The 23,858-nt window shown below is 46.7% G+C and overlaps 1 protein-coding gene across 1 annotated transcript in view; it reads right to left on the reverse strand.

Annotated features, from left to right (window-relative positions):
• Positions 1–23,858, reverse strand: part of LOC126101366 (odorant receptor Or2-like) — a 160,811-nt gene that overhangs the window by 86,451 nt on the left and 50,502 nt on the right. Inside the window, exons 2-3 of the mRNA XM_049912034.1 lie at positions 5,760–5,981; positions 708–951 (exon numbers count right to left, since the gene is read on the reverse strand). Of these exons, the coding sequence (XP_049767991.1) occupies positions 708–951; positions 5,760–5,981 (466 nt within the window). The remainder of the gene's footprint in view (positions 1–707; positions 952–5,759; positions 5,982–23,858) is intronic.

A 23,858-nucleotide genomic window follows, 5' to 3' on the forward strand; every position in this document is an offset into this window, starting at 1 on the left:
TACTGCCTCCTCCAAAAATAAGGAAGACGCGATATGTTTCACCGTGTCGAGAATGAGAAAATGCTCATATTTCTTGAAGTATACATTTTGGAGCCCTTGTTTCAAAAAATGGTTCAAATGGTTCTGAGCACTATGGGACTTAACATCTATGGTCATCAGTCCCCTAGAACTTAGAACTACTTAAACCTAACTAACCTAAGGACAGCACACAACACCCAGTCATCACGAGGCAGAGAAAATCCCTGACCCCGCCGGGAATCGAACCCGGGAACCCGGCCGGCCGTGGTGGCCAAGCGGTTAAAGGCGCTACAGTCTGGAATCGCGCGGCCGCTACGGTCGCAGGTTCGAATCCTGCCTCGGGCATGGGTGTGTGTGATGTCCTTAGGTTAGTTAGGTTTAAGTAGTTCTAAGTTCTAGGGGACTGATGACCTTAGAAGTTAAGTCCCATAGTGCTCAGAGCCATTTGAACCATTTTGAACCGGGAACCCGGGCGTGGGAAGCGAGAAAGCTACCGCACGACCGCGAGCTGCGGACGAGCCCTTGTTTACTCGACTCTTTAGCTCCGAATGATCGTTCCTGTCATATCCGTAAATACTGACTATTCCTACTGGGACATCCTGTGAAGCTGTAAGGCACCGCTGGATGAGAGAAACTGTCCCAAATTGGTTACCAAGCAGCGCTTTTTCCTTCAAGGGGTAGAGACTTACTTGCCCCATCGGCGAGAAGCTTGGCGTCCTTGAAGTTCTGCACGATGGGCCCCGTGTAGAAGGAGAGCAGCGTGATGCCACCGATGCCCATGAACGAGGTGAACATGAACAGCACGCGCAGCCTGCAGCCGCGCAAGGTGGCGTCCTTGACGCGCGGCATGAACGAGCAAAACATGGCCATGTTGTACTCCAGGTGCGCCATCAGAGCGTCCACCCGAGGCCGCTGTCTCACGAAGATGACCGCCTATGAAACGTCGGAACAATTAAGTTGCTGGCCACTCACATGCGTGTTACTTCTCCCTTTTATACTCTTAGACTGCAAGCACTCTGTACAAAAAAAAAAAAAAAATTATCACCGCCGGTTTACATCAAGCTACTACAGTGTAACACACCCACTGGCTCTGATAATTGCTTCAGTTCGGTGAGCAAAAGAATCCATAAGTTTCTTCAAATTTGCCATATCCATTTGAAGCCACTAACTGATGACTAGCTGATCCCAGCCAAGCGTTGCTGTGGCTGAGTCTGATAAAATGGAAAAGAAAGAAAAAAGAAAGCACACGTTTCTCATATGTACGGTAATTGAATATGGAGCATAATCTCCCTCTCCTCCTGCCTCTGCCCATCTCCTCCTCCTGTTCTTCTCTTTGTCGCTCTCCTCCTCCTTCCCTCTCTTTCTTTCTCTGTCCATTATCTCCTCACCCCCCTCTCTCCGTCCATCTTCTCCTCCCCCTTCTCAAAGCATCCCCTCCCCCCTCTCTCTCTGTCTCCTTCTGCCCTATCTCTCTCCTCTCTCTCTCTGTCCATCACCTGTTCTCCCGTTTCTATATACATCCTCCCCTCCCTCTCTTTCTTCATCTCCTCTCCTCTCTGCCATCTCCCCCTTTCCGCTTTCTATGCCTATTTCCTCCCACACTTGTGTGCATCTCCTCATGACCCCTCTCTCTCATCTTGAGCCTTGTTTATTGTTATTGCAGATTCATATTCTGTAATATTGTTCTAATCATAATTCGATAAGCCATGCGATAAGCCATAAACACAACTTTCCTGTCTGTTTTCAAGGTTTCACTGTTATATTTTTAAGATCTAACCTACACATGTCCAAACGTTTCTTACAGTAACGTGTAAAAATCTAAAGTAAATTGGTCAAAAACCTTTCACCTTTACATATTAAATACTTATTTCTATAGTACATATATCAAAAATAGCTATATAAGAACCTGTGTGTACTCGAGTGCAATTATTTCAAAATTTCGAAGAGATTGGTGAAGAACTTCTGGAGTTTTAAGATTTTGAGTAAACAAGTAAGAGGTTTTTGCTAATGGCGTATCCTCTTTATATAAAAAGAGGGTTCCTTAAGAGCGTACAAAAATATAACAGGACGTAGAGGAAGCTCCACTGAACAATTAGAAGCAGGTAACCTGGGTCGGAGAAGCCATAATAGAGATAATAGGAATAACATCACATTACGGGGCACATTTTAATTTATATTAGTTACAGTTAACTGTAAATACCATCATTGACACAATACAATATGAACTGAATCTTATAAAATGTGCTGAAACTGACGGCCATCAACCTTAATGCAAAAATACACTCCTGGAAATTGAAATAAGAACACCGTGAATTCATTGTCCCAGGAAGGGGAAACTTTATTGACACATTCCTGGGGTCAGATACATCACATGATCACACTGACAGAACCACAGGCACATAGACACAGGCAACAGAGCATGCACAATGTCGGCACTAGTACAGTGTATATCCACCTTTCGCAGCAATGCAGGCTGCTATTCTCCCATGGAGACGATCGTAGAGATGCTGGATGTAGTCCTGTGGAACGGCTTGCCATGCCATTTCCACCTGGCGCCTCAGTTGGACCAGCGTTCGTGCTGGACGTGCAGACCGCGTGAGACGACGCTTCATCCAGTCCCAAACATGCTCAATGGGGGACAGATCCGGAGATCTTGCTGGCCAGGGTAGTTGACTTACACCTTCTAGAGCACGTTGGGTGGCACGGGATACATGCGGACGTGCATTGTCCTGTTGGAACAGCAAGTTCCCTTGCCAGTCTAGGAATGGTAGAACGATGGGTTCGATGACGGTTTGGATGTACCGTGCACTATTCAGTGTCCCCTCGACGATCACCAGTGGTGTACGGACAGTGTAGGAAATCGCTCCCCACACCATGATGCCGGGTGTTGGCCCTGTGTGCCTCGGTCGTATGCAGTCCTGATTGTGGCGCTCACCTGCACGGCGCCAAACACGCATACGACCATCATTGGCACCAAGGCAGAAGCGACTCTCATCGCTGAAGACGACATGTCTCCATTCGTCCCTCCATTCACGCCTGTCGCGACACCACTGGAGGCGGGCTGCACGATGTTGGGGCGTGAGTGGAAGACGGCCTAACGGTGTGCGGGACCGTAGCCCAGCTTCATGGAGACGGTTGCGAATGGTCCTCGCCGATACCCCAGGAGCAGCAGTGTCCCTAATTTGCTGGGAAGTGGCGGTGCGGTCCCCTACGGCACTGCGTAGGATCCTACGGTCTTGGCGTGCATCCGTGCGTCGCTGCGGTCCGGTCCCAGGTCGACGGGCACGTGGACCTTCCGCCGACCACTGGCGACAACATCGATGTACTGTGGAGACCTCACGCCCCACGTGTTGAGCAATTCGGCGGTACGTCCACCCGGCCTCCCGCATGCCCACTATACGCCCTCGCTCAAAGTCCGTCAACTGCACATACGGTTCACATCCACACTGTCGCGGCATGCTACCAGTGTTAAAGACTGCGATGGAGCTCCGTATGCCACGGCAAACTGGCTGACACTGACGGCGGCGGTGCACAAATGCTGCGCAGCTAGCCCCATTCGACGGCCAACACCGCGGTTCCTGGTGTGTCCGCTGTGCCGTGCGTGTGATCATTGCTTGTACAGCCCTCTCGCAGTGTCCGGAGCAAGTATGGTGGGTCTGACACACCGGTGTCAATGTGTTCTTTTTTCCATTTCCAGGAGTGTATACCTGGTATGTTTCGAATCACATCACAGGCAGCTGCATTTCTGGCAACTAATTCCATCTCTGTGTCGACTGGGGTCTGGTAAGAAAGTGAGTTTAGACATACCCATAGCAAATAATCAGCGGTATTTATGCCAGGTGACCTCGCAGGCCATGGAATGAGACCTCCCCTTCCAATAGAGCGACCAGGAAATACAGCTCTGAGATGGTTGTGGACACCCACACTGAAGAGGTGCTCCTTGTTATCGCTAACAGCCGTCAACTCAGGTTTCTACTCTTTACACGAACAAATAAAATAAACAAAACCTGTATCATGACTTTCTACACTACTGGCCATTAAAATTGCTACACCAAGAAGAAATGCAGATGATAAACGGGTATTCATTGGATAAATATATTATACTAGAACTGACATGTGATTACATCTCACGCAATTTGGGTGCATAGATCCTGAGAAATCAGTACCCAGAACAGCCACCTCTAGACGTAATAACGGCCTTGATACGCCTGGGCATTGAGTGAAACAGAGCTTCGATGGCGTGTACAGGTACAGCTGCCCATGCAGCTTCAACACGATACCACAGTTCATCAAGAGTAGTGACTGGCGTATTGTGACGAGCCAGTTGCTCGCCCACCATTGACCATACGTTTCCAATTGGTGAGAGATCTGGAGAATGCGCTGGGCAGGGCACCAGTCGAACATTTTCTGTATCCAGAAAGGCCAGTACAGGACCTGCAACATGCGGTCGTGCATTATCCTGCTGAAATGTAGGGTTTCGCAGGGATCGAATGAAGGGTAGAGCCACGGGTCGTAACACATCTGAAATGTAACGCCCACTGTTCAAAGTGCCGTCAATGCAAACAACAGGTGACCGAGAAGTGTAACCAATGGCACCCCATACCATCACACCGGGTGATACGCCAGTATGGCGATGACGAATACGCGCTTCCAATATGCGTACACCGCGATGTCGCCAAACACGGATGCGACCATCATGACCTGGATTCATCCGAAAAAAAGACGTTTTGCCATTCGTGCACCCAGGTTCGTCGTTGAATACACCATCGGAGGTGCTCCTGTCTGTGATGCAGCGTCAAGGGTAACCGCAGCCACGGTCTCCGACCTGATAGTCCATGCTGCTGCAAACGTCGTCGAACTGTTCGTGCAGATGGTTGTTGTCTTGCAAATGTCCCCATCTGTTGACTCAGGGATCGAGACGTGGCTGCACGATCCGTTACAGCAATGCGGATAAGATCCCTGTCATCTCGACTGCTAGTGATACGAGGCCGTTGGGATCCAGCACGGCGTTCCGTATTACCCTCCTGAGCCACCGATTCCATATTCTGCTAACAGTCATTAATCTCGACCAACGCGAACAGCAATGTCGCGATACGATAAACTGCATTCGCGATAGGCTACAATCCGACCTTTATCAAAGTCGAAAACGTGATGGTACGCATTTATCCTCCTTACACGAGGCTTCTAACAACGCTTCACCAGGCAACGCCGGTCAACTGCTGTTTGTGTATGAGAAATCGGTTGGAAACTTTCCTTATGTCAGCACGTTGTAGGTGTCGCCACCGGCGCCAACCTTGTGTGAATGCTCTGAAAAGCTAATCATTTGCATATCACAGCATCTTCTTCCTGTCGGTTAAATTTCGCGTCTTTAGCACGTCATCTTCTTGGTGTAGCATTTTTAATGGCCAGTAGTGTAGAAATCACGCTCGTCCTCCATGTTCCCTTGCAAGAAATAAAGAATGTACATTTAAATAAACAGCACACTAGATGTAAACTTGTACATATGTTAGTTGTAAATAAGCTGGAAAACGGTAATGATAGACAAAGCGGTAGACAAGTTTCCTTCCATATCTGCTTAAGCTGTCTTCACCAGCCCCAGGTTCCCTACCTCAAGTTATTCAATCCTGTTACAGTTTTTGCACGCTCTTGCGGAAACACACGGTATATATGGCGCATTGCCTCAGGTAGAAAATAAACTCGGTCGGCAGTCTGACTTGTTGCAGAACACGTTAGAGTGATACCTTGATGAAGGTGCAGGTGATGGTGAGCACGAAGCACAGTGAGGTGGAGACGACAGGCAGGTTGTCCCAGTGTCCTTGCAGGCCGGCCACCTGCCCCACGATGGTGACCACCAGCTGGAGCAGCGACCACCGCGTGTAGACCCAGTAGAGCCTGCTGGGCCGCGATGGGGCCCACAGGCCAATGACCACCAGGGCAGCCTTCGAGAGACCTATGTCGACCACCTGTCAGGCAAGCGAACTGTATTCAGTTCAGAGAACCCAACAAAGGCGTCCAACCATCAACGATTTTCTAACACGTCTCGTTTGGAGATCCCAAACTTCAGGAAGCAATCATTCAGCTATTCCCTAGTCTTTGAAGTTTCTCCTCATTTTCAGGAAAACCTTGTAAATGCTGGTAAGACCAGTACGCCTGGCTGTCGTCATTTTCTTTGAACGTTTTTGATACCTTTGTATCGACACTAGCACTCAGAGTCTCTCTTTAAGCAGTGATGAGTTCTGGGTCCCATGACAGAACGCACCTTGCACGTGAGTGAGAAAATGAACGTGCCAGCGCATGCACTGGATGGGGAGAGTGCTGCAGATGTGGACGCCAGTGGATGGACGCCACATGAGGTCTGTGGGCAGGAAAGGGCAGTTTGCTGGTCATTGTATGGGGAAGACATGCTGGAGGAACACACGAAGATTGTCGGTGACGGTGTTGTGTCTGGGCACAACCGAACAAGTGTGTGTACACTGATGAGTCAAAACATTATGACCACCTGTTTAATTGCTTATTGCTCCACTATTCTAACGCAGTACAACAGAGATTCTCCTTGTCATGTATTCTAAAAGTCCTTGACAGGATTCCAGTAGTAGTAGTAGTAGTAGTAGTAGTAGCACTACATGTCTATGCCCAGACCAAGCAATTCTCGCAAATTCCGGGATGGTGGTTTCTGGGCACACAGCTGGCCCCCGATGTATGTTCCAATGTATGCTGGCCATCAATATGAGTTCACTACAATGCCCCTCAAACCAATATAGCATGATTCTCACTTTTCAACAAGGACAGTTGTCCTGCTGGAAAATGTCACGTCCCTAGGTGGAGACATCAAACACGAACCGTTGCAGGTGGTCGACAATGATGTTACATAGTTCACTGTTGTCATGATTCTGGTACCGAGCGCCGCGGGTTTCGAATCCGCGCCAGACGGCATGGACCTCTATTACCACTAGAGGGCTCTGCACCCATCTCGCCGCGAGGTGGCCCACGTATAAAGTGAGGGCTCCACTGTGGAGCACGTGGTCCCAGCAGCGAATAGCGACGTACCCTATCATGTATTTAAGCGCCTGCCTCTCATTCAGCGAGTCGTCCCCCACCCCCACCCCCTATCTGCCCTTGGCTAGGGAGTGTCATCTTTGTGCCGACATTTTCGTGCAGTGTTTTACAGTGAGTGTTCCGTGTTGTGTGTCTTTTGGGAAGTGTTGCGAACGGCCATCATGCTGTCGCTAGGTGTGATTTTTTATCTCTTACGAACAGAAACCAGACTGTCGCCATGTTTTTTAATTGTGTGTCTACTATGTTACTTGTCTGATTCCTGTGTATTTTATTAACATTGCCAACCCCTTTGCTTTCTGATTTAACTTTCCGCAATTTTCCGCCATTTTACACTTTAAGTCACCGCTTTATCGCCTGTTTTTCTTGTTTCTTTTCTTCTTACGTTTTTAAAAAAGTCTGTAGGCTGTAGAGCAGCGTACTAAGCTGCTGCCAGCCCGCCCCCTTCGGGGGGAATTGAAATTCAATAACGGGGAAAAAAAAAAATTCTGCGAGGCAGTCTCATATTCGATATCTCGCTTACAAACATCGTATTTACTTTGCTTATTTCCGTGTACTAGTGGACATTGTTGATTTCGTGAGATTTTCGCTTGTGACCCTGTTGCTTCTTGCGTGTTGTTGTTCGTGGTGTCTTGTCCGGTCGTCTGTCGTGCGTGTCCATCCTTACCGTTCGTCTGTCTTGTTCGCGGGCCGCTCCCATTCAGTCCCGCCGCGCTTTCGTTCATGGCCACCCTGAGACCGTTCCGGTCGCTGTTACAACAATGATGCCTTCGATTACCACCGCAGACCCCATGGAACCCCAACTCAATGTAACCCACAGCATAATTCTGCTTTCGGTGGCCTGCATCTGTGGCGCGGTGCATGGCTCGTGCAGCCATTCGCCTACATGACGGCGTGTAGGGACCCAAGCGTCGACCTGGATTAACAAGAAATGTGATTCATTCGACACCCGACGGGTTTCTACTGAAAACTCAGTGATGCTGTGTCCAATGCAGTCATAAATGAGGATGTCATTTGATCAACACAGGAAAACATAGGGGTCATGTGATCTGGAGCTCCACGTTCAACAAAGGCTTTTGAAGGGTGTGGCCCGAAACACTTGCACCTGCACCAGCATTGTACTCTGTCGTCAGATCTGCCACAGATCGCTGCCTGTCCTGGATTTCACTGTGGGAGATCCTCTGACCCCTACGTTTTGCGATGAGACATGGTCGTTCAATATCATACGGCCTATCCATTATTTCACCACCCTCGAACCACTTTCCATATGTGCTCACGACAATAGTAAGCAAACAGCCGACCAGCTTCGTCGATTCAGAGAGTCTCTTTTCCAGTCGCAGCGCCACAACAATGTGGCCTTTGTTGAAAACCACTTCTATCAGAGGGTTTCTGCGTTTGCGGCCCGTATCTTCGCTGTAATGACCGCCCCTTCGTCCCTCTCCCGCTTACATTCTTCCTCTATCGCGCCACGTACCCGCAATATCACCAGGACGCTTTCAACCTTGGTGGGCGGTGTTCATAATGTTTCGGCTCACCAGTGTACATGAGTGCCTGTTTCTTGTTGTTCAACTCCGGGTGCGCTAACACTTATGGTCTTGTGTTTTACCGAGCGAGATGGCGCAGTGATTAACACACTGAACTCTCCCTCGGGAGTACGACAGTTCACTCCCGCGACCATCCATTGTGATTTAGGTCTTCCGTGATTTCCCTAAAGTGCTCCAGGTAAATGCCGGGATGGTTCCTCCCAAAGGGGACGACCGACTTCCTTCCCCGTCGTTTCCTAATCCGATGAGACCGATGACCTGTCTGTGAGCTCTCCTCCTTCAAAAGAACCCAACCGTAGAAATCGTGAGCATTCTGGTTACATTATGCTCCGAATTTCTTGACAGTCTGCTAACTGATTATCAGTGACCTGTGATTGTGAGCCGTTACGCTAAATGACGTTGCCGCCATTGTCCTCGCCCATAGTTAAAGTATGCTGAGCCGAGGTTACAAATTATTGTGGCTTATTAGTGGTTTAGACTCCTAAAGGCAGTTCTTTCATGACGTCCACTCACTGGAATTGTTCCTTAAGTATTTAAAGATCTACATCTACATTTATACTCCGCAAGCCACCCTACGGTGTGTGGCGGAGGGCACTTTACGTGCCACTGTCATTACCTCCCTTTCCTGTTCCAGTCGCGTATGGTTCGCGGGAAGAACGACTGTCTGAAGGCCTCTGTGCGCGCTCTAATCTCTCTAATTTTACATTCGTGATCTCCTCGGGAGGTATAAGTAGGGGGAAGCAATATATTCGATACCTCATCCAGAAACGCACCCTCTCGAAACCTGGCGAGCAAGCTACACCGCGATGCAGAGCGCCTCTCTTGCAGAGTCTGCCACTTGAGTTTGTTAAACATCTCCGTAACGCTATCACGGTTACCAAATAACCCTGTGACGAAACGCGCCGCTCTTCTTTGAATCTTCTCTATCTCCTCCGTCAACCCGATCTGGTACGGATCCCACACTGATGAGCAATACTCAAGTATAGGTCGAACGAGTGTTTTGTAAGCCACCTCCTTTGTTGATGGACTACATTTTCTAAGGACTCTCCCAATGAATCTCAACCTGGTACCCGCCTTACCAACAATTAATTTTATATGATCATTCCACTTCAAATCGTTCCGCACGCATACTCCCAGATATTTTACAGAAGTAACTGCTACCAGTGTTTGTTCCGCTATCATATAATCATACAATAAAGGATCCTTCTTTCTATGTATTCGCAATACATTACATTTGTCTATGTTAAGGGTCAGTTGCCACTCCCTGCACCAAGTGCCTATCCGCTGCAGATCTTCCTGCATTTCGCTACAATTTTCTAATGCTGCAACTTCTCTGTATACTACAGCATCATCCGCGAAAAGCCGCATGGAACTTCCGACACTATCTACTAGGTCATTTATATATATTGTGAAAAGCAATGGTCCCATAACACTCCCCTGTGGCACACCAGAGGTTACTTTAAAGTCTGTAGACGTCTCTCCGTTGATAACAACATGCTGTGTTCTGTTTGCTAAAAACTCTTCAATCCAGTCACACAGCTGGTCTGATATTCCGTAGGCTCTTACTTTGTTTATCAGGCGAGAGGGTGGAACTGTATCGAACGCCTTCCAGAAGTCAAGGAAAACAGCATCTACCTGGGAGCCTGTACCTAATATTTTCTGGGTCTCATGAACAAATAAAGCGAGTTGGGTCTCACGCGATCGCTGTTTCCGGAATCCATGTTGAGTCCTACATAGTAGATTCTGAGTTTCCAAAAACGACATGATATTCGAGCAAAAAACATGTTCTAAAATTCTACAACAGATCGACGTCAGAGATATAGGTCTATAGTTTTGCGCATCTGCTCCACGGCCCTTCTTGAAGACTGGTACTACCTCTGCTCTTTTCCAATCATTTGGAACCTTCCGTTCCTCTAGAGATTTGCGGTACACGGCTGTTAGAAGGGGGGGCAAGTTCTTTCGCGTACTCTGTGTAGAATCGAATTGGTATCCCGTCAGGTCCAGTGGACTTTCCTCTGTTGAGTGATTCCAGTTGCTTTTCTATTCCTTGGACACTTATTTCGATGTCAGCCATTTTTTCGTTTGTGCGAGGATTTAGAGAAGGAACTGCAGTGCGGTCTTCCTCTGTGAAACAGCTTTGGAAAAAGGTGTTTAGTATTTCAGCTTTACGCTTGTCATCCTCTGTTTCAATGCCATCATCATCCCGGACTGTCTGGATTTGCTGTTTCGAGCCACTTACTGATTTAACGTAAGACCAGAACTTCCTAGGATTTTCTGTCAAGTCGATACATAGAATTTTACTTTCGAATTCACTGAACGCTTCACGCATAGTCCTCCTTACGCTAACTTTGACATCGTTTAGCTTCTGTTTGTCTGAGAGGTTTTGGCTGCGTTTAAACTTGCAGTGAAGCTCTCTTTGCTTTCGCAGTAGTTTCCTAACTTTGTTGTTGTACCACGGTGGGTTTTTCCCGTCCCTCACAGTTTTACTCGGCACGTACCTGTCTAAAACGCATTTTACGATTGCCTTGAACTTTTTCCATAAACATTCAACATTGTCAGTGTCAGAACAGAAATTTTCGTTTTGATCTGTTAGGTAGCCTGAAATCTGCCTTCTATTACTCTTGCTAAACAGATAAACCTTCCGCCCTTTTTTTATATTCCTATTAATTTCCATATTCAGGGATGCTGCAACGGCCTTATGATCACTGATTCCTTGTTCTGCACTTACAGAGTCGAAAAGTTCGGGTCTGTTTGTTACCAGTAGGTCCAAGATGTTATCTCCACGAGTCGGTTCTCTGTTTAATTGCTCGAGGTAATTTTCGGATAGTGCACTCAGTATAATGTCACTCGATGCTCTGTCCCTACCACCCGTCCTAAACATCTGAGTGTCCCAATCTATAACTGGTCAATTGAAATCTCCACCTAAGACTATAACATGCTGAGAAAATTTATGTGAAATGTATTCCAAATTTTCTCTCAGTTGTTCTGCCACTAATGCTGCTAAGTCGGGGGGGTCGGTAAAAGGAGCCAATTATTAACCTAGCTCGGTTGTTGAGTGTAACCTCCACCCATAATAATTCACAGGAACTATCCACTTCTACTTCACTACAGGATAAACTACTACTAACAGCGACGAACACTCCACCACCGGTTGCATGCAATCTATCGTTTCTAAACACCGTCTGTACCTTTGTAAAAATTTCGGCAGAATTTATCTCTGGCTTCAGCCAGCTTTCTGTACCTATAACGATTTCAGCTTCAGTGCTTTCTATCAGCGCTTGAAGTTCCGGTACTTTACCAACGCAGCTTCGACAGTTTACAATTACAATACCGATTGCTGCTTGGTCCCCGCATGTTCTGACTTTGCCCCGCACCCGTTGAGGCTGTTGCCCTTTCTGTACTTGCCCGAGGCCATCTAACCTAAAAAACCGCCCAGCCCACGCCACACAACATCTGCTACCCGTGTAGCCGCTTATTGCGTGTAGTGGACTCCTGACCTATCCAGCGGAACCCGAAACCCCACCACCCTATGGCGCAAGTCGAGGAATCTGCAGCCCACACGGTCGCAGAACCGTCTCAGCCTCTGATTCAGACCCTCCACTCGGCTCTGTACCAAAGGTCCGCAGTCAGTCCTGTCGACGATGCTGCAGATGGTGAGCTCTGCTTTCATCCCGCTAGCGAGACTGGCAGTCATCACCAAATCAGATAGCCGCCGGAAGCCAGAGAGGATTTCCTCCGATCCATAGCGACACACATCATTGGTGCCGACATGAGCGACCACCTGCAGATGGGTGCACCCTGTACCCTTCATGGCATCCGGAAGGACCCTTTCCACATCTGGAATGACTTCCCCCGGTATGCACACGGAGTGCACTTTGGTCTTCTTCCCCTCCCTTGCTGCCATATCCCTAAGGGGCCCCATTACGCGCCTGACTTTGGAGCTCCCAACTACCAGTAAGCCCACCCTCTGCGACCGCCCGGATCTTGCAGACTGAGGGGCAACCTCTGGAACAGAACAAGCAGCCATGTCAGGCCGAAGATCAGTATCAGCCGGAGACAGAGCCTGAAACCGGTTCGTCAGACAAACTGGAGAGGCCTTCCGTTCAGCCCTCCGGAATGTCTTTCGCCCCCTGCCACACCTTGAGACGACCTCCCACTCTACCTCAGGTGAGGGATCAGCCTCAATGCGGGCAGTATCCCGGGCAACCACAGTTGTAGCCCGATCGGGGGATGCGTGGGACGAGCTGGCCGTCCCCGACAAACCCCCATCCGGACCCTCACAGTGATGCCCATTGGCAACAGCCTCAAGCTGTGTGACCGAAGCCAACACTGCCTGAAGCTGGGAGCGAAGGGATGCCAACTCAGCCTGCATCCGAACACAGCAGTTGCAGTCCCTATCCATGCTAAAAACTGTTGTGCAATGATCGTCTGAACTAATCTACAGAGAGCGCAAACAAATCGACACAAAATTTAAACGGTTATTAAAATACGAGATTGCCTAGTAAATGCAGTAATGCTGCCACTTGTGCACTGCTGACGCACTGCTCGGCGGCGGAAGGAGACTACGCGATTTTACACTATTCAGGTACTAAAACGCGATGCTACAACTCTCAGATACTATAATACGCCCGAAATTTATGAATTAAACAATGCAAGTACCAAAAACACGCAAAGAAATTAAGAATTAAAGTATGTAACAAATGAGTGAGCTAGGAGTATACGACTTGCTGCTGCAGCTGCTTATCCAACGGCGGCAGGGAGCACACTGACTGTGACCAACCGACACTGGCCGTTCAAAACAAAAACAGAAGACAGACGACTACGCGAATTTACACTATTCAGGTACTAAAACGCGATGCTACAACTCTCAAATACTATAATATGCCCGAAATTTATGAATTAAACAATGCAAGTACCAAAAACACGCAAAGAAATTAAGAATTAAAGTATGTAACAAATGAGTGAGCTAGGAGTATACGACTTGCTGCTGCAGCTGCTTATCCAACGGCGGCAGGGAGCACACTGACTGTGACCCACCGACACTGGCCGTTCAAAACAAAAACAGAAGACAGACGACTACGCGAATTTACACTATTCAGGTACTAAAACGCGATGCTACAACTCTCAAATACTATAATATGCCCGAAATTTATGAATTAAACAATGCAAGTACCAAAAACACGCAAAGAAATTAAGAATTAAACTATGTAACAAATGAGTGAGCTAGGAGAATACGACTTGCTGCTGCAGCTGCTTATCCAACGGCGGCAGGGAGCACACTCGCTCAGGGAGCAGCGCTTTCTCACCTGGATTCCGACTTTCACAAGTGTTTACTTAAAGAAGGTTAATGATAGTTGTAAGGCAAGTTTTTTGCCTGTAATCAATTTAATTACACGTTATCTTTTGTTTCGTGGGTTTGTTTTTTGGGGTAATCAATGCATGTTTTGTAGAGGCAGGAAGATCACTGCTACCAGATTAACTGGGCAGCATTTCTTTTCGTGCACGCTATTGTTGTACTCTTGTAATACTAGACGTTCTGAAAATTGCTCAGTGCAATCTAGTACATTTTGTAAACTTTAGGTAAGCAAGGCAGTGTGCTTCCCACAAAACTGTTCTCGCATTTAGCTTGAATAATTTCAAGGTCATACTCTTGCACAGTCGCTGACCATCAGGCTAATTGAGCATGAAAAAGTTTGCAACTCAATGGAAAGCTCTTAGCTTGATTATCCTTATAATTTTAATATGATACCTTGAAAGGTAGTAAAGGAACTTTTTAAAAACCCAGAGCACTAGAAGGATTTTTAGCTCAGTGGTTGACCAGTTCTCTCTAAGTCCAATAAAATCCGACTGCAGTGTAAACCATAGAATGACAGTCTACAGGTGCTGGTGTTCCAGGGTAAGCATTGGCAGCAAGACAGAGTTCAGATGGCGTATGTGTGTGATAAAGCACAATATACACTGAGGCCACAAAAGTAATGGTATACCTCCAGATATCGTGTTGGGCCTACTTTTGCTCTGCGTAATGTAGCAACTCGACGTGGCATGGACGCAACAAGTCGTTGGGTGTCCCCTGCAGAAATATTGAGTCATGCTCCCTCTACAGACGTCCATAAGCGCGAAAGTGTTGCCAGCGCAGGATTTTGTGCACGAACTGACTTCTCGAATATGCCCCATAAATGTTCGATGGGAATCATGTTGGGCGATTTGGGTGGCCAAATCAATTCCTCGAAATGTCCATAATGTCTTTCAAACCGATCGCGAACAACTGTGGTCAGGTGACATGGCGCACTGTCGCCTACAAAAATTCCATAGTTGTTTGGGAACGTGAAGTCCATGAATGGCTGCAAGTGGTCTCCAAGTAGCTGAACATAAGTTGAACCCAGTCCATTCCGTGTGAACACAGCCCGCACCGCTATGGAGCCACCATCAGCTTGCACAGTGGCCTGTTGACAATCTGGATCCACGGCTTTGTGGGATTAACTGAAATCGGTACTCATCCGACCAGGTCACGGCTTTCCATTCGCCTACGGTCCAACCAATACAGTCACAAGCCCAGGAGAGGCGCTAGAGGCGATGTCGTCCTATTAGAAAAGGCACTCTCGTAGGTCATCTGCTGCCGTAGCACATTAATGCCAAATTCCGCCACACTGTCCTAACGGGTACGTTCGTCGTACGTCGCACACTGATTTCTATGGTTGTTTCCCACAGTGTTGCTTGTCTGTTAGCACTAACAACTCTTCGCAAACGCCTCTGCACTTGGCGGTTAAGTGAAGGCCGTCGGCCACTGCGTTGTCTGTAGTGAGAGGTAATGCCCGAAATTTGGTATTCTCAGCACACTGTTGATTCTGTGGATCTCGGAATAATGATTTCCGCAAGAATTTCCAAGATCGAATGTCCCATGCGTCTAGCTCCAACTACCATTCCGCATTCAAAGTCTGTTAATTCCAGTCGTGTGATCATAATCACGCCAGAATCTTTTTTGAATGAGTTACTTGAGTACAAATAACAAGTAAACCTTTTTATATGTTGTGTATGCGATACTGCTGGTATCTCCATGTGCGCTATCCCATGACTTTTGTCTCCTCTGTGCTATGTTCTTATTCAAGGCAAAGGTGCTCCCTGCCGCCGTTGGATAAGCAGCTGCCAGCAGAAAGTCGCATACTCCTAGCTCACTCATTTGTTACATACTTTAATTCTTAATTTCTTTGCGTGTTTTTGGTACTTGCATTGTTTAATTCATAAATTCCGGCCGTATTATAGTATTTGAGAGTTGTAGCATCGCGTTTTAGTACCTGGATAGTGTAAAATCGCGTAGTCTCCTTCTGCCGCCGAGCAGTGTGTCAGCAGTGCCCAAGTAGCAGCATTACTGCATTTACCAGGCAATCTTGTATTTTAATAACCGTTTAAATTTTGTGTCGATTTGTTTGTGCTCTCTGTAGATTAATTCAGACGTTCTTTGCACAACAGTTTTTAGCATGGATAGGCACTGCAACTGCTGTGTTCGGATGCAGGCTGAGTTGGCATCCCTTCGCTCCCAGCTTCAGGCAGTGTTGGCTTTGGTCACTCAGCTTGAGGCTGTTGCCAGTGGGCATCACTGTGGGGGTCCGGATGGGGGTTTGTCGGGGACGGCCAGCTCGTCCCACACATCCCCAGATCGGACTACGACTGTGGCTGCCCGGGATACTGCCCACATTGAGGCTGATCCCTCACCTGTGGTAGAGTGGGAGATCGTCTCGAGGTGTGGCAGGGGGCGAAAGACATTAAGGAGGGCTGAACGGAAGGCCTCTCCAGTTTGTCTGACGAACCGGTTTCAGGCTCTGTCTCCGGCTGATACTGATCTTCGGCCAGACATGGCTGCTTGTCCTGTTCCAGAGGTTGCCCCTCAGTCTGCAAGATCCAGATGGTCGCAGAGGGTGGGCGTACTGGTAGTTGGGAGCTCCAACATCAGGCGCGTAATGGGGCCCCTTAGGGTTATGGCAGCAAGAGAGGGGAAGAAAACCAATGTGCACTCCATGTGCATACCGGGGGGAGTCATTCCGGATGTGGAAAGGCTCCTGCTGGATGGCATGAAAGGTACAGGGTGCACCCATCTGCAGGTGGTCGCTCATGTCGGCACCAAAGATGTATGTCGGTATGTATCGGAGGAAATCCTCTCTGGCTTCCGGCGGCTATCTGATTTGGTGAAGACTGCCAGTCTCGCTAGCGAGATGAAAGCAGAGCTCACCATCTGCAGCATCGTCGACAGGACTGACTGCGGACCTTTGGTACAGAGCCGAGTGGAGGGTCTGAATCAGAGGCTGAGACGGTTCTGCGATCGTATGGGCTGCAGATTCCTCGACTTGCGCCATAGGGTGGTGAGGTTTCGGGTTCCGCTGGATAGGTCAGGAGTCCACTACACGCAGCAAACGGCTACACGGGTAGCAGGGGTTGTGTGGCGTGGACTGGGCGGTTTTTTTAGGTGAGATGGCCTCGGGCAAGTACAGAAAGGGCAGCAGCCTCAAAGGGTGTGGGGCAAAGTCAGGACATGCGGGGGCCAAGCAGCAATCGGTATTGTAATTGTAAACTGTCGAAGCTGCATTGGTAAAGTACCGGAACTTCAAGCGCTGATAGAAAGCACCAAAGCTGAAATCGTTATAAGTACAGAAAGCTGGCTGAAGCCAGAGATAAAATCAGCCGAAATTTTTACAAAGGCACAGACGGTGCTTAGAAAGGAAAGATTGCATGCAACCGGTGGTGGCGTGTTTGTCGCTGTTAGTAGTAGTTTATCCTGTAGTGAAGTAGAAGTGGATAGTTCCTGTGAATTATTATGGGTGGAGGTTACGCTCAACAACCGAGCTAGGTTAATGATTGACTCCTTTCACCGACCTCCCGACTCAGCAGCATTAGTGGCAGAACAACTGAGAGAAAATTTTGAATACATTTCACATAAATTTTCTCAGCATATTATAGTCTTACGTGGAGATTTCAATTGACCAGATATAGACTGGGACACTCAGATGTTTAGGACGGGTGGTAGGGACAGACCATCGAGTGACATTATACTGAGTGCACTATCCAAAAATTACCTCGAGCAATTAAACAGAGAACCGACTCGTGGAGATAACATCTTGGACCTACTGATAACAAACAGACCCGAACATTTCGACTCTGTAAGTGCAGAACAGGGAGTCAGTGATCATAAGGCCGTTGCAGCATCCCTGAATATGGAAGTTAATAGGAATATAAAAAAAGAGGAGGAAGGTTTATCTGTTTAGCAAGAGTAATAGAAGGCAGATTTCAGACTACCTAACAGATCAAAACGAAAATTTCTGTTCCGACACTGAAAATGTTGAGTGTTTATGGTAAAAGTTTAAGGCAATTGTAAAATGCGTTTTAGACATGTACGTGCCGAGTAAAACTGTGAGGGACGGGAAAAACCCACCGTGGTTCAACAACAAAGTTAGGAAACTACTGCGAAAGCAAAGAGAGCTTCACTCCAAGCGTATACGCAGCCAAAACCTCTCAGACAAACAGAAGCTAAACGATGTCAAAGTTAGCGTAAGGAGGGCTATGCGTGAAGCGTTCAGTCAAAAGGAAAGTAAAATTGTATGTACCGACTTGACAGAAAATCCTAGGAAGTTCTGGTCTTACGTTCAATCAGTAAGTGGCTCGAAACAGCATATCCAGACACTCCGGGATGATGATGGCATTGAAACAGAGGATGACACGCGTAAAGCTGAAATACTAAACACCTTTTTCCAAAGCTGTTTCACAAAGGAAGACCGCACTGCAGCTCCTTCTCTAAATCCTCGCACAAACGAAAAAATGGCTGACATCGAAATAAGTGTCCAAGGAATAGAAAAGCATCTGGAATCACTCAATACAGGAAAGTCCACTGGACCTGACGGGATACCAATTCGATTCTACACAGAGTACGCGAAAGAACTTGCCCCCCTTCTAACAGCCGTGTACCGCAAGTCTCTAGAGGAACGGAAGGGTCCAAATGATTGGAAAAGAGCACAGGTAGTCCCAGTCTTCAAGAAGGGTCGTCAAGCAGATGCGCAAAACTATAGACCTATATCTCTGACGTCGATCTGTTGTAGAATTTTAGAACATGTTTTTTGCTCGAGTATCATGTCGTTTTTGGAACCCCAGAATCTACTCTGTAGGAATCAACATGGATTCCGGAAACAGCGATCGCGTGAGACCCAACTCGCTTTATTTGTTCATGAGACCCAGAAAATATTAGATACAGGCTCCCAGGTAGATGCTATTTTTCGTGACTTCCGGAAGGCGTTCGATACAGTTCCGCACTGTCGCCTGATAAACAAAGTAAGAGCCTACGGAATATCAGACCAGCTGTGTGGCTGGATTGAAGAGTTTTTAGCAAACAGGACGTCTACAGACGTTAAAGTAACCTCTGGCGTGCCACAGGGGAGTGTTATGGGACCATTGCTTTTCACAATATATATAAATGACCTAGTTGATAGTGTCGGAAGTTCCATGCGGCTTTTCGCGGATGATGCTGTAGTATACAGAGAAGTTGCGGCATTAGAAAATTGTAGCGAAATGCAGGAAGATCTGCAGCGGATAGGCACTTGGTGCAGGGAGTGGCAACTGACCCTTAACATAGACAAATGTAATGTATTGCGAATACATAGAAAGAAGGATTCTTTATTGTATGATTATATGATAGCGGAACAAACACTGGTAGCAGTTACTTCTGTAAAACATCTGGGAGTATGCGTGCGGAACGATTTGAAGTGGAACGATCATATAAAATTAATTGTTGGTAAGGCGGGTACCAGATTGAGATTCATTGTGAGAGTCCTTAGAAAATGTAGTCCATCATCAAAGGAGGTGGCTTACAAAACACTCGTTCGACCTATACTTGAGTATTGCTCATCAGTGTGGGATCCGTACCAGATCGGGTTGACGGCGGAGATAGAGAAGATCCAAAGAAGAACGGCGCGTTTCGTCACAGGGTTATTTGGTAAGCGTGATAGCGTTACGGAGATGTTTAGCAAACTCAACTGGCAGACTCTGCAAGAGAGGCGCTCTGCATCGCGGTGTAGCTTGCTGCCCAGGTTTCGAGAGGGTGCGTTTCTGGACGAGGTATCGAATATATTGCTTCTCCCTGCCTATACCTCCCGAGGAGATCACGAATGTAAAATTAGAGAGATTCGAGCGCGCACGGAGGCTTTCCGACAGTCGTTCTTCCCGCGAACCATACGCGACTGGAAAAGAAAAGGGAGGTAATGACAGTGGCACGTAAAGTGCCCTCCGCCGTTGGGTGGCTTGCGGAGTATAAATGTAGATGTAGATGTAGAAAGGTAAATCTTTGGCCATTAGTAAATGTAACTGCGCATTTATTTTCGCCGAGCACTAAAGGACTTTGTTAACCATATTGTTGGTTGAAAGGCATGTTTGTAGGGGCAGTGTGTATGTGTTTTAGCCTCTTATCTTTTAAGAGTGTTGTTAGTTTTGAAACTGACTGCTGTTTCAATTTTAGAAAGTGTACTTTCTTCTTGTTACACACCCGTTCTGTGGAGCGACGACCTGTTTGTATATTAGCACCTAGTGGAGGCGTAAGGTGGAACACGGTGCAGGCGTAAGCTGAAACACGAGTCTCAGTAGTGCGGGCTGGTCGCTGGGCCGGCGTGTGCTTGATGTTACTGTACGTTTTCTCTGTGATTCACTTTCATTGAACATGAAATATTAATTGGTGTTATCAATTAGAAGTGATGAAATACTAGTCTGTTCTGCTGTCGCAGGATAGAGGTGGGGTTCTATGTGCTGTTGGATATTCGAGGACCATGAGTAGCATGTCGTAAATTATGATAGTGTACCGATTTATACTCCTCCGATTACAGCGTCATGTGTGGTGAAATGAAAAAAATGCTTGAGACAAAAATATGTAGACTTTGCCATAGAACTGTAATCTGCAATTTAAAAAAATTGGGGTTCCCGCAGGGTGGGGTGGAGGTCGCGGATGGCATCATTGGATGTTCCCCTCTGAGACAAACAAACTGGAATTATAACTTTTCTCTATCCGATGTATAGTTTTCGATATATTTCAATATCTTCAGTTAAAATGAAAAACCTGTACGTGATTGAAACAGTAGTAGGGTAGTGGCGGCCTCGGTGCAATTTTGATATCAAATTGATATGCAAATTAACTAAATTGATCCATTAGTCACCCCCCCCCCCGCCCGACCACCCCCTCTCGCCATACTCACGTGCCCCCCACCCAGAAATTGGCGGGAAATTAAAACTGGTGGTACCCTTTCCAGGATTCGAACCCCGGTGCTTCCATCGCCGGAAGGTGCTGTTCACAACACGCATGAGGTAGCACAAATAAAAAGAGTCTTCAACATGCGGACCACATTCTTTTGAATGCCCTCCAGAATCCCTAAAATACTATCCTTTTACGATACTTTTCAATTTCAGGAAAAGAAAAAAAATACAAGAGGAGGAGGAAGTTAGTGTTTAACGTCCCGTCGACAACCAGGTCATTAGAGACGGAGCACAAGCTCGAATTAGGGAAGGATGGGGAAGGAAATCGGCCGTGCCCTTTCAAAGGAACCATCCCGGCATTTGCCTGAAGTGATCTAGGGAAATCACGGAAAACCTAAATCAGGATGGCCGGACGCGGGATTAAACCGTCGTCCTCCCGAATGCGAGTCCAGGAGTCCAGTTTTTTTTTTTTTTTTTTTTTTTTTCATCAGTCTACTGACTGGTTTGATGCGGCCCGCCACGAATTCCTTTCCTGTGCTAACCTCTTCATCTCAGAGTAGCACTTGCAACCTACGTCCTCAATTATTTGCTTGACGTATTCCAATCTCTGTCTTCCTCTACAGTTTTTGCCCTCTACAGCTCCCTCTAGTACCATGGAAGTCATTTCCTCATGTCTTAGCAGATGTCCTATCATCATGTCTCTTCTCCTTATCAGTGTTTTCCACATATTCCTTTCCTCTCTGATTCTGCGTAGAACCTCCTCATTCCTTACCTTATCAGTCCACCTAATTTTCAACATTCGTCTATAGCACCACATCTCAAATGCTTCGATTCTCTTCTGTTCCGGTTTTCCCACAGTCCATGTTTCACTACCATACAATGCTGTACTCCAGACGTACATCCTCAGAAATTTCTTCCTCAAATTAAGCCCGGTATTTGATATTAGTAGACTTCTCTTGGCCAGAAATGCCTTTTTTGCCATAGCGAGTCTGCTTTTGATGCCCTCCTTGCTCCGTCCGTCATTGGTTATTTTACTGCCTAGGTAGCAGAATTCCTTAACTTCATTGACTTCGTGACCATCAATCCTGATGTTAAGTTTCTCGCTATTCTCATTTCTACTACTTCTCATTATCTTCGTCTTTCTCCGATTTACTCTCAAACCATACTGTGTACTCGTTAGACCATTCCGTTCAGCAGATCATTTAATTCTTCTTCACTTTGACTCAGGATAGCAATGTCATCAGCGAATCGTATCATTGATATCCTTTCACCTTGTATTTTAATTCCACTCCTGAACCTTTCTTTTATTTCCATCATTGCTTCCTTGATGTACAGATTGAAGAGTAGGGGCGAAAGGCTACAGCCTTGTCTTACACCCTTCTTAATACGAGCACTTCGTTCTTGATCGTCCACTCTTATTATTCCCTCTTGGTTGTTGTACATTTTATATTGTCGAACGCTTTTTCCATGTCGACAAATCCTATGAAAGTGTCTTGATTTTTCTTTAGCCTTGCTTCCATTTTTAGCCGTAACGTCAGAATTGCCTCTCTCGTCCCTTTACTTTTCCTAAAGCCAAACTGATCGTCACCTGGCGCATTCTCAATTTTCTTTTCCATTCTTCTGTATATTATTCTTGTAAGCAGCTTCGATGCATGAGCTGTTAAGCTGATTGTGCGATAATTCTCGCACTTGTCAGCTCTTGCCGTCTTCGCAATTGTGTGGATGATGCTTTTCCGAAAGTCAGATGGTATATCGCCAGACTCATATATTCTACACACCAACGTGAATAGTCGTTTTGTTGCCACTTCCCCCAATGATTTTAGAAATTCTGATGGAATGTTATCTATCCCTTCTGCCTTATTTGACCGTAAGTCCTCCAAAGCTCTTTTAAATTCTGATTCTAATACTGGATCCCCTATCTCTTCTAAATCGACTTCTGTTTCTTCTTCTATCACATCAGACAAATCTTCACCCTCATAGAGGCTTTCAATGTATTCTTTCCACCTATCTGCTCTCTCCTCTGCATTTAACAGTGGAATTCGCGTTGCACTCTTAATGTTACCACCGTTGCTTTTAATGTCACCAACGGTTGTTTTGACTTTCCTGTATGCTGAGTCTGTCCTTCCAACAATCATATCTTTTTCGATGTCTTCACATTTTTCCTGCAGCCATTTTGTCTTAGCTTCCCTGCACTTCCTATTTATTTCATTCCTCAGCGACTTGTTTTTCTGTATTCCTGAGCCGGCCGTAGTGGCCGAGCGGTTAAAGGCGCTACAGTCTGGAACCGCACGACCGCTACGGTCGCAGGTTCGAATCCTGTCTCGGACATGGATGTGTGTGATGTCCTTAGGTTAGTTAGGTTTAAGTAGTTCTAAGTTCTAGGGGACTTACGACCACAGCAGTTGAGTCCCATAGTGCATAGAGCCATTTGTATTCCTGATTTTCCCGGAACATGTTTGTACTTCCTCCTTTCATCAATCAACTGAAGTATTTCTTCTGTTACCCATGGTTTCTTCGCAGCTACCTTCTTTGTACCTATGTTTTCCTTCCCAACTTATGTGATGGCCTTTTTTAGAGATGTCCATTCCTCTTCAACTGTACTGCCTACTGCGCTATTCCTTATTGCTGTATCTATAGCGTTAGAGAACTTCAAACGTATCTCGTCATTCCTTAGTACTTCCGTATCCCACTTCTTTGCGTATTGATTCTTCCTAACTAATGTCTTGAAGTTCAGCCTACTCTTCATCACTACTATATTGTGATCTGAGTCTATATCTGCTCCTGGGTACGCCTTACAATCCAGTATCTGATTTCGGAATCTCTGTCTGACCATGATGCAATCTAATTGAAATCTTCCCCTATCTCCCGGCCTTTTCCAAGTTATGTTACTGGAGAAAAAAATAAAAAAATAAAAATAAAAACATGTGTAGGGAATTGCAGTATATAGAAATAGGATTAATCTGTAGCAATGAGGAACGCTTCCAAACTACTGTACTAAGGTGGTGACCTCCATTTAATCCCATGTTC

This window comes from Schistocerca cancellata, chromosome 9, assembly GCF_023864275.1.
Source record: "Schistocerca cancellata isolate TAMUIC-IGC-003103 chromosome 9, iqSchCanc2.1, whole genome shotgun sequence".
Taxonomy (NCBI): Eukaryota; Metazoa; Arthropoda; class Insecta; order Orthoptera; family Acrididae; genus Schistocerca; species Schistocerca cancellata.